Below are 19369 nucleotides of genomic sequence, written 5' to 3' on the forward strand. Positions count from 1 at the left end.
AATTACATTGCAAATAGTAAATTACTGGTCCTGTCCTTCTTACAAAAAAATATAACCTGAAAGCACATTTAAAAACTATATTAAACTGTAATAACAGATTAATTTATATTTAAAAGACAAACGAGATAAACAAATTCAAGGCGAGAAAACACTTGTTTTTTACATCCACTGTAAAGGAGAAGTTATTCAGCTATACCATAATACCTTCACTACACATCGCTCAGCGACAATGCCTAGATCTCGCCATAGTGTTCCTGTGCCAGGGTTGCCACACACCGGTCGTTCACCGCCAATCTTAGCCGCCACAAGACCACTGTTAAAATGTGCAGCTAAAAGATCTGCCATACCATGTCCTATCTCTCCTGCTGCCATGCAAAAGAAGTCTAACCAGACTCACATTTCAACAACAAAATGAGAGCGGACAGAAATCACCACATAAACACACTGCAAGAGGAAGACAGACGGTCTGGTAGTTACCATTTTGCACTCTCATCATAAATTTGGCACAACGTTCAAAATGAAAAAGAATTCTCCAACACCACTTTTTTTCTCACACTCACAAATGTACAGCAAGTGCTGGTTTGACAGGGTGTAAAAAAATAGCAAACGATCACTGGTTAAATCTGGGACGGAAAGACAAAATACCCAAATTTAAAGAGAAGAAAACTAATATTGAGAAATAATGGAAATATGGTAAAAATAGAACTGGTGAATGGTATTTAAGAACAAAAATTATCTAAATATAACAACTGGAATAGACACATTTAAAATAAACAAACACTCTTCTTTTGCGCTTCCCCCCCAAAAAAGAAGGAAATAAAGCAACAAAAAAAATCCTTGGCAAAGCGTAATTTGTAGTGGTGTTTGCTCAGATCTGTGGGCCCCGTACGACTCAGAGAGACACACACAGGCGGGGGGGGGGGGGGGGGGGGGGCTGGGGAGTGCAGAGCACAGAATAGGAAAAAAAGGAGAGAACCGAATCAATGTTGGACAAGCGCGTACGACCGCTGGCAAAGCCGAGTGCTGCTTCTTTTTTCCCCTTTTCTCTCAAACTCTCTCTCTTTCTCTCTCTGTTTCTCTCTCGCCGTCTCTCGTCCTCTCCGCGTTCTTTCCCTAACCATTGCTTGAGCCTTTGCCAACACGAGAAGGGCCCACCTATTTGGCAGCAAGATGCCTGTAGCCCAGCCAATACGTTAGCTTCAAGAGCTGAAAGGGAGGGAAAGGAGAAAGGAGGGGGGGGTTAGTGGCAAAGAGAGGGAGAGAGCCGGAGAGAGAATGAGAGAGGGAGAGCAAGAGAGGGAGAGCGGGAGAGAGAGTGTACGTAGTCCTGTCCGACAGTGCACAATTTGCCAAATCGACAAGTTCCTATCTGACACATAGGCAAAGTTCAGGAGACATGTATTTCTCGTACACCAATCCTAGCTACCCTCAGTCTGCTTCCATCTCCAGTATGGCCGCCATTGCCTCATCTCACTACCCCCACCCTCTCTTTTTGCTTCCATGACGCCACCTTGGCACAGGATGGCAAGAGAAAGCACACAGCTCCAAAATCCCACCAGACCCCACAACCAGCAGCTGGTCTTGGATTTACCACAGGAACAAAGAGGGGGAAACAAACCCACCCTTTTTCCCACCCTGAGAGAAGATGCATCAATGTATCGCCGAGTGCTTTAAAACCAAAGACACTGCATGTCTATTACGGAGGGTAAAAGGAGGAACACCAAATGGGTACTGCTCCGGTACAACTGTAGCTATGGCGCATTCAGCCCAATCTCATCAACACCAATCCAAAATCAGCAGATAAATCATTGAGTTAGTTAGTTAATATGTTATCTCTAGTTAATATGCTGCAGTATCATGCACTATTTCTGCTTAATCTTAGAACGATGAAGACAGCATCACACCAGTATTTAGTAGTTTACTTCAAGATGGTCTGGCTCACACCCATCAACATTCACAATGCACAATAAAGGACAATATATCCCTGGGTTTGGGTTCAATTTCTGTTGCTTTCTCTAATACCCATTGTTGCAGGACACGATGAGCATCTAACAAAAGACAGACAAAACTGACATTAAAATAAGAGGAACATCTCAATTGAAGATACACATACTTCATAGGGTGAGTGTATGTGAGTCTGTGTGCGAGTCTGTGTGCGAGTCTGTGTGCGAGTCTGTGTGCGAGTCTGTGTGCGAGTCTGTGTGCGAGTCTGTGTGCGAGAGAGAGAGACAGAGAGAGAAAGCGAGAGAGAGAGGGACAGAGAGAGAGTGCTGAGCAAATATACCTGTACACGTGCATAAAATACAAAGACACACACACACAAAAATAACAGGATATTGATACAGGGAGAACAAAAGATGAGACACTATCTGGAAATCAAGACAATAACGGTTTAGGCCTTCGTGAAAGAAAGGAGTGGTTTCCAGTACATGGACCTAAGCAAAGTAGACTGCCTGTGTGGTGGTTAAGAATTTATAGATGCTACCACTGTGCAACGCTTTGCGGTTCAAAGTTCTTGCAAGTGCAATTTTTTGTTAAAACCATAATCATCCTGTGAAGCACCAATGCAGATACAATTCACTCAAATATCCCACATTCAAAACTGTGATGTGGTTTTCAAGGTCCAATGAAGCCGTTTTTATCTCAATATTATATAAAGTACATTACTGTGATTGTTTTCAATTAAAATGGTACAAAAATAACAATAAATTGCGTCTTAGCAAAGAGCAAGGGGAAGGAGGGGAAAACTGAAAACTAGCTGTTATTGGCAGAGAGCTGTTATTGGAAACGTCTTCACACTGGGCACACACTGATTGAATCAACATTGTTGCCATTCCATTTGAATGAAATTATGTTGAACCAACGTGGAATAGATGTTGAATTGACGTCTGTGCCTAGTGGGTTTGTTATTGGTCTATTAACTAATTTACCGCCAGGTGATGTCACATTGCAGGCCAAAATCCCACCAAAACAGGCTGAAATTTCAGATGGTCTTTTCAAACAGCTCTTACACTTAAAAGGGCAATATCATTATTTTCACAATTTCACAGTATTATTCCACATAGTGTGTAAATATATATAAAACTGCACTTGTCCTTTAAGGTGTACAACCTTCATTGTCAGCAGTGCTCTGTTTCAATGATGATCTCCTACCTACCCACACACAACAACAAATAAACCCTCAGTAATTAGCCATATTTCTTTCCTACATATCTTCAGTATCTCCATCTCCTGTTTTGTTATTCAATAATCAATTACGTCAGCCGGCCACTGCTCCCAATGCATTTCTCTCTTTAGTAGCGCAATTTTGAAAACTGCAGCCTACCTCACCTCTCTATAAAAAATAAGCAAGTCCTATTAATAAAGTAGGCAGCGCAAATCTGTGTTGGTGATTTATGGTATATCATCAAAATAAATCAATCACAGCACGTAGGGGGCCCACGTGGGTAACTGGGGGGCCCTGAATTCATTGGGTAACTGATGAATAAAACAATTACAAATAAAATGTATAATAAATAAATGTGACTGGTCAAGTGTGTGAGTCAGGGGCTGGGTCCACTCTCAATATTCAAAATACACCAGAGAGCATAATTTAGCCACAGAGGATGAATAGTTTCTAAAAAAATAACAGTGGATTAAGTGTTATCACAAGCGTATACTGGTAACTGCATGAGATGGGGATAGGCTATTGTTACGACCATCACCGCGACTAGCCTATGGATTCATTTTCATCATTAGGTGAGTCTGTGTGCCACTGGAAATGTTATTTAGTAGCTTACTGTGTCCTATAACACACACACACATATACATATATACATACATATATGTATATGTGTGTGTGTTATAGGACTGGAAATGGACTGGAAATGTTATTTAGTAGCTTACTGTGTCCTATAACACACACACATATACAATATATATATATATATATATATATATATATATATATATATATACAGTGCCTTGCGAAAGTATTCGGCCCCCTTGAACTTTGCGACCTTTTGCCACATTTCAGGCTTCAAACATAAAGATATAAAACTGTATTTTTTTGTGAAGAATCAACAACAAGTGGAACACAATCATGAAGTGGAACGACATTTATTGGATATTTCAAACTTTTTTAACAAATTTAAAAACTGAAAAATTGGGCGTGCAAATTTATTCAGCCCCTTTACTTTCAGTGCAGCAAACTCTCTCCAGAAGTTCAGTGAGGATCTCTGAATGATCCAATGTTGACCTAAATGACTAATGATGATAAATACAATCCACCTGTGTGTAATCAAGTCTCCGTATAAATGCACCTGCACTGTGATAGTCTCAGAGGTCCGTTAAAAGCGCAGAGAGCATCATGAAGAACAAGGAACACACCAGGCAGGTCCGAGATACTGTTGTGAAGAAGTTTAATGCCGGATTTGGATACAAAAAGATTTCCCAAGCTTTAAACATCCCAAGGAGCACTGTGCAAGCGATAATATTGAAATGGAAGGAGTATCAGACCACTGCAAATCTACCAAGACCTGGCCGTCCCTCTAAACTTTCAGCTCATACAAGGAGAAGACTGATCAGAGATGCAGCCAAGAGGCCCATGATCACTCTGGATGAACTGCAGAGATCTACAGCTGAGGTGGGAGACTCTGTCCATAGGACAACAATCAGTCGTATATTGCACAAATCTGGCCTTTATGGAAGAGTGGCAAGAAGAAAGCCATTTCTTAAAGATATCCATAAAAAGTGTTGTTTAAAGTTTGCCACAAGCCACCTGGGAGACACACCAAACATGTGGAAGAAGGTGGGTGCTCTGGTCAGATGAAACCAAAATTGAACTTTTTGGCAACAATGCAAAACGTTATGTTTGGCGTAAAAGCAACACAGCTGAACACACCATCCCCACTGTCAAACATGGTGGTGGCAGCATCATGGTTTGGGCCTGCTTTTCTTCAGCAGGGACAGGGAAGATGGTTAAAATTGATGGGAAGATGGATGGAGCCAAATACAGGACCATTCTGGAAGAAAACCTGATGGAGTCTGCAAAAGACCTGAGACTGGGACGGAGATTTTTCTTCCAACAAGACAATGATCCAAAACATAAAGCAAAATCTACAATGGAATGGTTCAAAAATAAACATATCCAGGTGTTAGAATGGCCAAGTCAAAGTCCAGACCTGAATCCAATCGAGAATCTGTGGAAAGAACTGAAAACTGCTGTTCACAAATGCTCTCCATCCAACCTCACTGAGCTCGAGCTGTTTTGCAAGGAGGAATGGGAAAACATTTCAGTCTCTCGATGTGCAAAACTGATAGAGACATACCCCAAGCGACTTACAGCTGTAATCGCAGCAAAAGGTGGCGCTACAAAGTATTAACTTAAGGGGGCTGAATAATTTTGCACGCCCAATTTTTCAGTTTTTGATTTGTTAAAAAAGTTTGAAATATCCAATAAATGTCGTTCCACTTCATGATTGTGTCCCACTTGTTGTTGATTCTTCACAAAAAAATACAGTTTTATATCTTTATGTTTGAAGCCTGAAATGTGGCAAAAGGTCGCAAAGTTCAAGGGGGCCGAATACTTTCGCAAGGCACTGTATATATACACACACACACACACACACACACACACACACACACACACACACACTATCATTCAAAGGTTTGGGGTCACTTAGAAATGTCCTTGTTTTTTAAGAAAAGCACATTCTTTGTCCATTACAATAACATCAAATTGATCAGAAATACAGTGTAGACATTGTTCATGTTGTAAATGACTATTCTAGCTGGTTTCTTGGCAATCTTGGCCGCAGTTTCTTGGCAATCTCTCGCATGGAATAGCCTTCACTTCTTAGAACAAGAATAGACTGACGAGTTTCAGAAGAAAGTTATTTGTTTCTGGCCATTTTGAGCCTGTAATCGAAGCCACAAATGCTGATGCTGCAGATACTCAACAAGTCTAAAGAAGGCCAAATGTATTGCTTCTTTAATCAGAACCACAGTTTTCAGCTGTGCTAAAATAATTGCAAAAGGGTTTTCTAATGATCAATTAGCCTTTTAAAATGATAAACTTGGATTAGCTACCACAACGTGCTATTGGAGCACAGGAGGGATGGAGCACAGGAGTGATGGTTGCTCATAATGGGCCTCTGTACGCCTATATAGATATTCCATTAAAAATCTGCTGTTTCCAGCTACAATAGTCATTTACAACATCTACACTGGACAAAAGACAAAAAATGTGCTTTTCTTTCAAAAACAATAACATTTCTAAGTGACCCCAAACTTTTGAACGGTAGTGTATATATATATATATATATATATATATATCCTCCTAATATTGTACAATGTGTTGTTGAAACTACCACAACACAAAAACCACATCACTGGTTGAGGACAACCTGCAGAACACAGTCAGCTACAGTTTGGAATGTTTATTTTGATTTGGGGGTCCCCAAACATAAAGAGAAATGCAACACTGTTTTATCAATCACTCATTGATTATCACATTGAAATCAATTGTGCGAGAGGGGGGATATGAGGTTGCACACAGCGGTTGGAACCGATTCAGGGACAAGAACCTCAAACCGGAAAATAATTAAGTTTTGAGGAACAGAATCAGAACTGTGAACGAAAGTGATATATACTGATCCAAAACAGTACCGTTATTGCATGGGAACCGGTTAATAACGTTATTTCATGTTCCGGGCATTTTGCAACAAATTGCATATGCTAAGCACCTGTCATTCAGAAAATTATTCCAGTGTCTGTCTGCCTGCCAGCTGAACATCTTTGCCTGTGTGTGTGTGTGTGTGTGTGTGTGTGTGTGTGTGTGTGTGTGTGTGTGTGTGTGTGTGTGTGTGTGTGTGTGTGTGTGTGTGTGTGTGTGTGTGTGTGTGTGTGTGTGTGTAGGCCCCTCCCCCTCCGAAGAAGCAAAGTCTAGTAGCCTACTAACACTGCAAACGTGACTCAGAAATTAAGGAGATAGATTTTTAATTAGAGAAGAATGGATTAACCTTTTCAATGCTAGTTAAGGATACTATAGATATCACATTTCATATTGGATTTATTAACTAGAAAAAGGTAAGACATTTTTATTCTGGTGCCGCTCTGCACACACAAGCTTGTTAGTTAGCTAGCGAGCTGTTCCAATGTTAAGCCAACTTTCTGAAGTTCAAAGACATTCAAAGTTCCTCCATATAATTATGTGAGCCGAATCCAGATCATGCTCGTCATAACAACAAGATGCCCAATGCTTCAAGTCAAGCCTCCCCATCCACCCACTCTCGTTCTCTCCCCACCTGCAAAATTTCTGTTGCATCTCGCGCCCTACACATCTCGTGTCTGTCCAATGCATGTAAATAGTTTGCCCGCTCCATAGCAAACTGCTCTATCCGCACAGATTGGTGAAGTACTTTAATGTTGAGGTAAACGTTTTTAAAAAACGACGATTTCAGAGGTTTAAAAAGGTCCAGAAAGGAACAATATAAACTATTAAGTCAGCTTGTATAATGTAGTAACACATACTGTCCACATCATAGAAAGTAGAGTCATATACAGTTGAAGTCAGAAGTTTACATACACTTTACATACATACACTACACTACTTTACATACATACACTAGTTTTTCAACCACTCCACACATGTCTTGTTAACAAACTATAGTTTTGGCAAGTCGGTTAGGGCATCTACTTTGTGCATGACACAAGTAATATTTCCAACAATTGTTTAAAGACAGATTATTTCACTATATCACAATTCCATGGGTCAGAAGTTAACATACACTAAGTTGACTGTGCCTTTAAACAGCTTGAAAAATTCCAGAAAATAATGTCATGGCTTTAGAAGCTTCTGATAGGCTAATTGACATCATTTGAGTCAAATAGTGGTGTACCTGTGGATGTATTTCAAGGACTACCTTCAAACTCGGTGCCTCTGTGCTTGACATCATGGGAAAATCAAAAGAAATCAGCCAAGACCTCAGAAAATAAACTGTAGACCTCCACAAGTCTGGTTCATCCTTGGGAGCAATTTCCAAACGCCTGAAGGTACCACGTTCATCTGTACAAACAATAGTACGCAAGTATAAACACCATGGGACTACGCAGCCGTCATACCGCTCAGGAAGGAGACGCGTTCTGTCTCCTAGAGATGAACGTACTTTGGTGCGAAAAGTGCAAATCAATCCCAGAGCAACAGCAAAGGACCCTGTGAAGATGCTGGAGGAAACAGGTACAAAAGTATCTATATCCACAGTAAAAAGAGTCCTATATCAACATAACCTGAAAGGCCGCTCAGCAAGGAAGAAGCCACTGCTCCAAAACTGCCATAAAAAAGCCAGACAACGGTTTGCAACTGCACATGGAAACAAAGATTGTACTTTTTGGAGAAATGTCCTCTGGTCTGATGAAACAAAAATACAACTGTTTGGCCATAATGACCATCGTTATGTTTGGAGGAAAAAGTGGGAGGCTTGCAAGCCAAAGAACACCATCCCAACCATGAAGCACGGGGGTGGCAGCATCATGTTGTAGGAGGAACTGGTGCGCTTCGCAAAATAGACTAGAGCATCCGTAAAGTCTGTGCAGCAGGCTGAGCGTTTGACATCCCTAATATAGAGACAGTCAAATTGCAGCACAAGGCTTGCAAGTAGCTAGCATTTCTTTATGAATACAATTCATTCAAATGGTGCCAGAACACTTTACTGTATGTAAAACATTATATTAGCTCTCTGTTGCAAATCATGTTAATAACTTCATCAGATGTTTCAACTGACAAATCAATCCATGCATTGTGAGAGTAAAAACATAAAAACCTATAGACCTTTAACATGAATAAAACACTAATAGTTATGTGGTTCACAGCTATATTTCTTAAACCATTTGAAACCTTAGGGCATAGGCCTCTGCCTTCACATTGGCAACACATGCTAGCCTATATTGGCACCTTGTTACATTCTCCAATGAGCCAAGGTACAGTCTACGGATATCAATAATGGTATTTGTTTTAAAGCTAAATGTGTTCTCATACAGACATTTTCGTTCATTTACATGATTGGCCTACATTTATTTACTCACGCAAAGAATGTCTAAATGGCTCCTCTTAGGCTACATGCTGAATTGCTTGAGTTAGCCCTGCCATTTTAGCGCTATTTTCAACCAGTGTCTCAAATGGTGACCTTTGTGTCTCTCATTTAATTTATTTGTCATCATTTTCAATAACATGTCTGGACTGACAGGAAGCAGAAACATGCTGTGCGCACGCTCTCATTCAACGAAGACTTGACCCCACCTAGACCTGCTGCTCGTGACTGTTAAAAGACTGTTAAAAGACCGCAAAATACATCAGGCCTACAGACCAGTGTGAACTCTTAACCTGTTTGGGATAGGGGGTGGCATTTTCACGTTTGGATGAAAAGCGCACTCAGTCCCAGTTGCGAATATATGCATATTATTAGTAGATTTGGATAGAAAACACTCTGAAGTTTATACAACTGTTTGAACGATGTCTGTGATTATAACAGAACTCATATGGCAGGCGACAACCTGAGAAAAATCCAACCAGGAAGTGGGAAATCTGAGGTTTGTAGTTTTTCAACTCTTTGCCTATCGAATATACCGTGTCTATGGGGTCAAATTGCACTTCCTAAGGCTTCCACTAGATATCAACAGTCTTTAGAACCTTGTTTGATGCTTCTACTGTGAAGGAGGGGGGAATGAGAGGGGATTGAGTCAGTGGTCTGTCAGAGTGCCACGAGCTGGTCACGTGCGTTCACGTGCGTTCATGTGAGAGTTAGCTTGAGTTCCATTGCATTTATATTAAAGTTTATGATGACTATTTCTGTAAATTGATGTGGCTCTCTGCAAAATCCGAACTGTAATATAACTTTTTGGACTTTTTGGACTAAGCGATCGCGCATTGAGCATTTGGATTACTGGGCTAAACGCGAGAACAAAAAGGAGGACATAAAGATGAACTGTATCGAACAAATCAAACATTTATTGTGGAACTGGGATTCCTGGGAGTGCATTCTGATAAAGATCATCAAAGGTAAGTTAATATTTATAATCTGACTTCTGTTGACTACAACGTGGCGGATATCTGTATGGCTTGATTTGTTGTCTGAGCGCCGTACTTAGATTATTGCATGGTTTGCTTTATCCGTAAAGTTTTTTGAATTCTGACACAGTGGTTGCATTAAGGAGAAGTATATCTCTAATTATGTGAATAACACTTGTATCTTATATTAAAGTTCATGATGACTATTTCTGTAAATTGATGTGGCTCTCTGCAAAATCACTGGATGTTTTGGAAGCAAAACATTACTGAACATAACTCGCCAATGTAAACTGAGATTTTTGGATATAAATATGCACTTTATCGAACAAAACATACATGAATTGTGTAACATAAAGTCCTATGAGTGTCATCTGATGAAGATCATCAAAGGTTAGTGATTCATTTTATCTCTATTTCTGCTTTTTGTGACTCCTCCCTTTGGCTGGAAAATGGCTGTGTGTGTTTTTGTGACTAGGCTCTGACCTAACATAATCATATGTTGTGCTTTCGCTGTAAAGCCTTTTTGAAATCGGACACTATGGGTAGATTAACAAGAAGGTTATCTTTAATTTGTTGTATTGCACTTGTTAATGTATGAAAGTTACATATTTCTAAAACCTATTTTTGAATTTCGAGCGCTGCCTTTTCAGCAGAATGTTGTGAGGGGTTCAGCTAGCCATAAGAATTAACTAACCACACCACGATGCCTTGTGTTATAACAAGCAGACAGGCCATGGTATGATATAGGCCAAATGCCCCTATAGTGATTTCACATAGTCACAGTAGACTACATTTCAAAATATGATGATCTAGCCTATTGAAAAACATTTCAAACTCATTCAAAATAGTGAAGTTAGGACTTTGGCCAAGACAATGAAACATGCTGACACTGTTTTCTTCCCTCACTTACAATATTAATGCTTAAAGAGTGAAGACATCATCATAGGAGTCTGCCAAGAGGACGATGGAAATGAAGGAGCTGGAAAGACTGGTTGGCACTCCCGCCAGCGAGCCATTTGTGCCACTTTGTCACTGTCAGTAAAATCCAGTTTCAATTAATAATAGCAGAATAAACCCAAGCACCTACAAATAAATGCAGCGAAAAATTCAGGCTGGCAGGCTTAAATCTACACATTTTTACAAGACAATGCGTTGCATAAATATGTGTAGGCCTTGCCTAGGCTGTATAGAAAGTGATTCATTTACAGATGGAAAATCTATTGAATGGCAAAACGCATTAGTAAACTATCTTTATCCCTGTAAGTGTTGGGAATAGTGCTTGCAAATACGTCAGTGTGCTTATAGGCCAGTTGAAATGTGTTGATTTGTTAATTCAAGAGAATATTGATTGGGATATGTGCCCTTTCATGGGAGAGCAATTGCCTATATATTTAGGCCTATTCAAAAACATGACAGAAAACATGTTAATCAATAGCATAGACACCAAATGTAGCCCACTAACCTACTCAAAAACTTCAGTTCCAAGTTCTATAATATTTTAGCATAGAAGCGAATAGTCTGCACTCACATGGCACGTGTTATAGGCAACTCTACCTGTTGCCCCATACAAGTTAAACATGCAATTTTTACAAAAATAAAGTGTTTCAATTAAACAAATAATACAATGTGAATTATTTAATCCAGAAAGTTGTTTCAAAGTGTGTTACTTGTACATTTCACTTATTTAGAGGAACGCCAGCACATGTATGCTACTGGTCACTTTCATAATGGAACACTGGCCACTTTAATAATGTTTACATACTGTTTTACACATTTCATATGTATATACTGTATTCTCGTCAATGCCACTCCGACATTGCTCATCCTAATATTTATATATTTCCTAATTCCATTATTTTACTTTTCGACTTGTGTGTATTGTGAATTGTTAGATACTACTGCACTGTTGGAGCTAGGAACACAAGCATTTCGCTACACTTACAATACATCTGCTAAATATGTCTATGTGATCAATAACATTTTAAATTAAATTTTGATACGGAAATTCATAAGTATAAATGCTTAGGAAATGTATAGGCCTATGTCTAGGCTAAGTGTGCAACTTTCGTTGATATGAACATATTCAGCAAATTCACTGGCAGATAAAAACCTTTGGGTTTAGGGAGAAATGGAGGTAAGGAAATAATTTGTTGTAAAATAATTAAGAGTCCTTAGGTTTTCGATTTTGATTGCTTCATACAGCGAGAAATTGAAAATATAAAGGCTAATTATCGAAAAACCAACTAACACCTTTAAAATCCCAGAATGTGCTCCTTTATAGGCTAACTAAAATATATAATTTATACTCATACCACTTTTACAATCTAAACCTTTTTATTTCGTTATCTTCAAATCCGATTTTTTTTTAAAGAGTTAAGCATAATCTATGGTGCCAAAATATTAACAATAACAGAACTTCAATAAAAATGTAAATGGCGTTTACACCCCATTTCCACCCAATTTTGAACGAACCTGAAGAGAAATTTCATTAGTATAAACATTTAAAGAATTTGTTCAGCGACATAATGTGAAATGTGCTTTTGTATAATCATTATCTGCAGTGAACTTCTTGTAAATGTTCTTAAAACAATATATCCAAGACTAGGGGAAGGGGAGTAAAACACTCACATCTCGTCTAAGCACTCCTTTCCAACTAACTACAATAAAATCTGTCAATTGAACAAGTTTCAAATAGTCCTTTATTAAGCCGTTAAGACGTTTTTTTTTAATTGTCTGATTTAGTGCCAACCTACACCAAGACAGCAATGAAACGTTATTTTGAAAAGAATAGGCAATGAGCGCAGGCAGCACAACGTTGAGTAAACTACACTAAATTAAACCTTTGCTAATTTACGCGTTTGACAACAATCCATTTTTCTTTTAAAACATTTAGTAGGCCTACTTGGATGTCATTTGTGTGCATCGGATACAGAAGTGGTTTTATTCGTTAGCTTTAGGGAAACATGGACAGCGATGTCAGGGTGTGATTTGTTCCACAGAGCGTGCGAGTCCCTGTACGCAGAGCAGAGGTGAGCGCAAGAAGTTTGCAGCAGCCTATTCTCTAACTTTGAGAACAGACGGGTGGTGTCATTGTCATTACTTGCTGGATACCTATATTGTGAATCATCCACTTGAAACATAAAGTTTGTTTTTCTCTCACAACGTGAGAGTAGTGTGGAGAGGTCTCCAATGAACACCTCTGCTACTTTAGAGATAGATGGCCATTAGCAGAGTAGACGACGGGGAGGGACTCTACATTAAAAGCATTTACAGAAGGGGCAGGTAGCCTATCAGTGATCCTGCGTTAGCGACATGTGAATAATACAAATTCATAAAGGTAATCAAACAATAAAATTATACAGTGTATCTGTGTTTCCAAAAGCAATATTGGGCTCATTATCCGACATTTTAAATGGACATTTGAGTCAAGGCCAGATAAGATATGCGGTTGTCTCATACTTCAGGCAGGCCCATCCCACTGGCCACAGATATCAGTTCAACGTCTAATTTTAAATTCAATTTGGTTGAGTAAGTGAATTCACTATTAAATCAACAAAAAATATAGGGTAATTATAGGGTAAAAAAAAATACTAAATTCCCTGACGTTGATGACTTTTTGCTAATCCAATCAGTTTTCCACGTTGATTCAACGTCATCGCATTTAATGAATTATTTTATTGAAATGACGTGGAAACAACGTTGATTCAAACAGATTTTGCCCAGTGGGATAGGTCTATTTAGCAGAGTAAAGGAAATCGACTGCAATCTCTATAAAACATTGTGGTCAAAATGCAATCATCAACTTTCCGTTACTGTGTTCTATGTAATCATTTCACAATAGCCTTGCTTAAAATTAATAGGCTCTCCTAGGAGAATTGCGTCTGACGAAGGAGTGGCGGACCTTAAAATACCGCCCAAAATGCATTTTTTATATGACATTTCTAAATAATTTTAAAAAATGTAAAATTCAACTGAATACATTAACAACATTGGGTTATAGGTCTATATTTTGATAATAGATGCATTGCAGTTTTACACATGTTTTACAACAGAATACAATTTTCAAAAATACAATACAAAGGATGATGCATAAAAATGTATCAAATGTTTTTGCCAAATAGAACAATCTGAAATGTTTCTGACCATACACACAACAACATAGTCTTCTGTCAGACAACCCATTAACCACGGTAGAAAGTTACCTGAGCAGCACAGGCCTCATTCTCATCTCATTAGACCAATTATGCCACGGTCTGTCTGGATAACCTGAGAGCCTGTCTCTTCATTAGAGAGATGTGGGCCTGGTGTGGCTCACTGCTGTCCTCCCCTGACCAGCTGAGTGTCCCTGACCCTGGATGCTGGCAGACCATGACCCTGGATGCTGGCAGACCCTGACCCTGGATGCTAGCAGACCCTGACCCTGGATGCTGGCAGACCCTGACCCTGGAAGCTGGCAGACCCTGACCCTGGAAGCTGGCAGACCCTGACCCTGCCGGGCCACACAGAGGAGAGGAGGTAGGGCGGGCGGCAGTGGAGGCTTAGTCAGCCAGGCCAGACAGACACATGCAGACACATGCAGCTCCTGGGTGAGTGAGAGACACATGGCCGCAGGGGGGTGCCATGCCAGCCCAGGCACGTAGGCGTGCCAGTGTACTAACACACCATCACTTCAGGGACATCCAAATTATATGCACAGACTTATGTGCAAATATGTACATGTAACCTAAGTAGTAAGTAAGTAAGCCTTGTCAGAGCCAGAACGGCCCATTAGGGCCGTTACTTACACGTAACATATAGACCCTAAATTACCAACACATCCACAGACATGAACGTCATATAAATAAAGTGGCATATACACTCAAGTTGCCATTCATACAGGCTGCCATTCACAGTGGGTAGTAGGTGTGTGTCCTTGCCTGGCATCTGCCACAGGTAAGCGTGTCAGTCTGGTCTGCCCCTTCCCCCGTTGGCATGCCCTCCTTGGGTTCAGTCTCTACACGGCTCTGAGGGTGCAGGTCAGTCAGGGACAAAGGCTGCAAATGCCAACACTCACACTGGCCCACTGATGTCAGTCAGCACGTTCTCCCACGCCCCAACACCCATCATTTCCTATTGATCTCTTCCGAAATCCTGTCAATCCTCTGTTTTAACACATTCATGTCTGTAAGTACCAGTGCCATCCATTCACCTCCCAATACCTCACTATCAGCTGCCGCATCTGGGTTAAAATGAATTTCTGTCGGGATTGAGGACATAGGCTAAAGCTCTACTGAGCCCCCCATTTACCTCCAGTGTTTTCCATTGTGATTGGTGTAGGCTACAGTGAGAGTACAGTGCCAGCCTCGTAACTCTCCATTGTGATTAGTGTAGGCTACAGTGAGAGTACAGTGCCAGCCTCGTAACTCTCCATTGTGATTAGTGTAGGCTACAGTGAGAGTGCAGTGCCAGCCTCGTAACTCTCCATTGTGATTAGTGTAGGCTACAGTGAGAGTACAGTGCCAGCCTCGTAACTCTCCATTGTGATTAGTGTAGGCTACAGTGAGAGTACAGTGCCAGCCTCGTAACTCTCCATTGTGATTAGTGTAGGCTACAGTGAGAGTGCAGTGCCAGCCTCGTAACTCTCCATTGTGATTAGTGTAGGCTACAGTGAGAGTGCAGTGCCAGCCTCGTAACTCTCCATTGTGATTAGTGTAGGCTACAGTGAGAGTACAGTGCCAGCCTCGTAACTCTCCATTGTGATTAGTGTAGGCTACAGTGAGAGTACAGTGCCAGCCTCGTAACTCTCCATTGTGATTAGTGTAGGCTACAGTGAGAGTACAGTGCCAGCCTCGTAACTCTGCATTGTAATCAGCGTATTTCATTTCTGTTAATCATGAAACCAGAAAAATAAGGAGAGAGTGAAAATTCGACCTAAAGGGAAAAAAAGGTAAAACCCTCCCCACAATCTTACTCTCTCTGTGGGCAAGCAAGTGATGTGTAAAGGCTTTTGAAGCGCAGCGCTAGCGTTCGTTGTAATTATCTCAGTTTACAAACCAGTGCGTTACTATGTGTGAAAAATCTGCAGGCAATTTGTGGTGGATGCGTGTGTTATGCTCACAGGCCCAGGGTTGGCCTGGGAGCCATCAGAGGGAGGCACGCACGGCACTTTCCAGCCCCACGCAGGGTCGTCACCTTACAGCCACGCCATGCTACTGCAGGGGCTAGTACTACCACCACCTCTCCTCAGCCCACTCTACAGTACCACTGACATCTATATCACACTGCACTACCACATAGTTGACTGGAGTACTCATGAAGCTGTGTTAGATATCGAGGTATGGTTCCAATAGACTCCCCAGAAGATCTACCTTGAGCTTTAAAGAACAAATCAAGCCAAGGATCATTAAGCAAACAGCACCGGCCTGAATTAACATTAAAACATTTTGGTGTGACTTGAAGACTTGAAACCTTTCTGAAAACATTGAGATCCAGGTGAACCCACTGATCTAAACCATTTTGTTTTTGTAATCGTGTAGAGATATCAAATTGATATTCTGCCTTTAGTTATAACACAGGCTGAAACTTGTTTCGTGTTCCAGAGAAACGATGGGATATTATTGACAGGGTGTGCAGGAAAATATACTAAACAAATTTAGCAACACATGAGTATGTTTACATAGAGAACAATACTGATGATGGCTAATGATGTCATACTAGTGAGTAGGCCCTTTAAAACAGGTGAGGCGCCTACTGTACAGAGGACAAGGCATATCACCACAAGGTCTGACTTCATGGCGGGACTGTAGTAGCACTTGAGGTTTCCACTTGAACCTCACCCTCCCCCCTCCTCTTCCCCCTAGCCCCACGCCGCTGTCTAGAAAGAATGTTTAGTTGAATAGGGAAACCACCGCCCTGCTTTCAGTGACGGTGCTGGCGGCACGCCGTGCTGTGACAGGCTGGCTGACTCTGCACCAGACAACATGTTTATCTCCTCAGAGAGCCGTCGATGGGCCGCAGCTACCCAGCGTCTGTCGACCTCCATTAAGAAACACTGAAACTCTGGAGGACATGATTACACTAAAGGAAGGACTGTTTAGCAATCAGTTCTGGCGTTGTGAATTGAAATTGAAATGTATTCATCTAACAATCCCACAAACGATGGTCTGCGAGGTTAAAATATAAGGCTAATGACAATTTACTTGGCAGCTCACTGAATATGTCCGTCACAAGAAGCAAAGTTGTTTTCAGAAATCTAAAGTATTTTTTAACTTGATAGGGCCTGATTTAATTCATAGCACATTGCCTAGTCTGTTATCTCTATGGCCCAATTCATGTAGTTGGGAGAACTTGAATTTGTATGAGCATTGTGACTCATTCCTGAGCTCAGAGATCTGAACAACGTTCCGCAGTCTAAATAGAACCCACTACATGTCCTTTTGGTTCAGAATCTCAACACTACATGTCCTTTTGGTTCAGAATCTCAACACTACATGTCCTTTTGGTTCAGAATCTCAACACTACATGTCCTTTTGGTTCAGAATCTCAACACTACATGTCCTTTTGGTTCAGAATCTCAACACTACATGTCCTTTTGGTTCAGAATCTCAACACTACATGTCCTTTTGATTCAGAATCTCAACACTACATTTCCTTTTGGTTCAGAATCTCAACACTACATGTCCTTTTGATTCAGAATCTCAACACTACATGTCCTTTTGATTCAGAATCTCAACACTACATGTCCTTTTGATTCAGAATCTCAACACTACATGTCCTTTTGATTCAGAATCTCAACACTACATGAAAAGAGGGATCTCACGTTCATGTGTTAACCTGCTGCTTAACTAAGCTAAAGGGCTTTATTCCATGTTCAAACAGTGCAGGATAAGAAATCAAAGGGATGTCTAGTAATTAAAAAACACATATGCCCTGAGAGTACAGTATGACGCATCATTACAGTCTCCGTCGTTACTACAGGCTTTATGGGTAACAAGCTAGTCATACCCCGGAACAGAAATAACAAACCCATGCTAGACAATTGTCCCTTTCACTCTCTACTACTATGACATCATCAGTAGTGCAGCCAGTGCAGCTGCAGCATTGTGACTCTGGGGTCCTCTCTGATTGAGCCAGACCCGTGAAATGATGTCTGTGGGGGCGTAGCCCACTTTGGACTGGGCGTATTTTGATTGGAGGGCAGGGAGAGGCCACCAGCAAATGGCTCGGCCTCCTTGTCTGTTTTGTGGTCCATTTGTCTTGAAGATATATTTTTGCCTATGCAGTAAATTAGAATTTAGTATTGCATTGGCTAGGTTACTAATGTGCTTAGGGTTGGGAACAGTTAGCATTTTACAAGCCACTCTAAATTGCAAGCTGTACTGATTACATATAAATATAGACTGAGAAACATGTGAGGAGACAATCATGGCTTGCACAAAAAACTCACATGCACAAACAGGGAAGCACACTACTCTTGCAGAGTGTTGAACGCTTTGCAATCAAATAAATAAAGGGGCAATCTAGCACACAATCAAACTAGAGATTTATCCAGCTCTCCTGCCAACAGCCAGGGCCCTCCTCTTTCTGAACAAGGGATGCACTATTGACTAAATTTACCCCCCCCCTCTCTCTCTGTCTTTCTCCATCTCTCATTTTTTTTTCTCTCTCTTCAGTCTTCCCTCTGCCAGTCGGTGAGGCGTGATGCCAACCCTTTCCACAGCCGGGCACACTGCCCTGTCCTTTATGCAAATGCTTTGCCACCATCCCAAACTCACAACCCCCACTGTCTCACCCTCCATGTCTGTGCCCTTCTCTCCCCCCTCTGTCTCTATGTTTCTATCTCTCTACCATTCTCTCTCACATGAGGAAACTGAGAACCAGCAATTAGACTCTTGCTTCCGAGTCCTCCATGAGGCCTGCTGATCTGCAGTCAGTCACACCTGCAAGGCCAAAACACCCTGTACTTTGTTTTACTACTGCTGAGGGCAAATTACACAAATGGGGGTATGTTTAATAGAGGTGTGGCTCATGGACACTCCTGTAGGTGTGTCTGCAATTGGTCTGATAAAGGACTGCCTCTGCTAAGACAGAGAAAGAGAGAAAGTGTGTGTGTGAGAGAGGTTAAAAGGGGTGGGGGGAGAGAGAGAGAGAGAGAGAGAGGGGGAGAGGTTAAAAGGGAGGAGAGACAGAGGGAGGGAAGAGTTGAAAATGATTCATGTGATGATATTAAATAGAGCCGCTTCACATAACCCACAGGTACCATAATCTAGCAGTCATTGACGTGATAATGACTCAATTCCCTTTCATCATCCAGGGGAAAGTATGGAAGTTATTTTAATAGACAAG

The 19369-nt window shown here is 40.9% G+C and overlaps 1 protein-coding gene across 50 annotated transcripts in view; it reads right to left on the bottom strand.

Moving 5' to 3' along the window:
• The window catches only part of LOC110486474 (nuclear factor 1 X-type-like), a 174858-nt gene that overhangs the window by 131034 nt on the left and 24455 nt on the right, over positions 1–19369 (bottom strand). For 5 of the 50 annotated variants that reach the window (XM_090196668.1, XM_090196679.1, XM_090196657.1 and 2 more), the window contains exon 1: positions 478–1115. The exons of 41 other annotated variants lie outside the window; for them this stretch is intronic. In XM_090196668.1, coding sequence (XP_090052794.1) covers positions 478–480 — 3 coding nt within the window. In that variant the 5' untranslated portion in view covers positions 481–1115. Of the gene's footprint in view, positions 1–477; positions 1141–19369 lie in introns of those variants that run through there. 4 more of the 50 variants (XM_090196676.1, XM_090196652.1, XM_090196661.1 and 1 more) reach the window with 1 other exon arrangement.

Source organism: Oncorhynchus mykiss, chromosome 13 (assembly GCF_057628025.1).
Source record: "Oncorhynchus mykiss isolate SJ-2025 chromosome 13, ASM5762802v1, whole genome shotgun sequence".
In the NCBI taxonomy this organism is placed as follows: domain Eukaryota; kingdom Metazoa; phylum Chordata; class Actinopteri; order Salmoniformes; family Salmonidae; genus Oncorhynchus; species Oncorhynchus mykiss.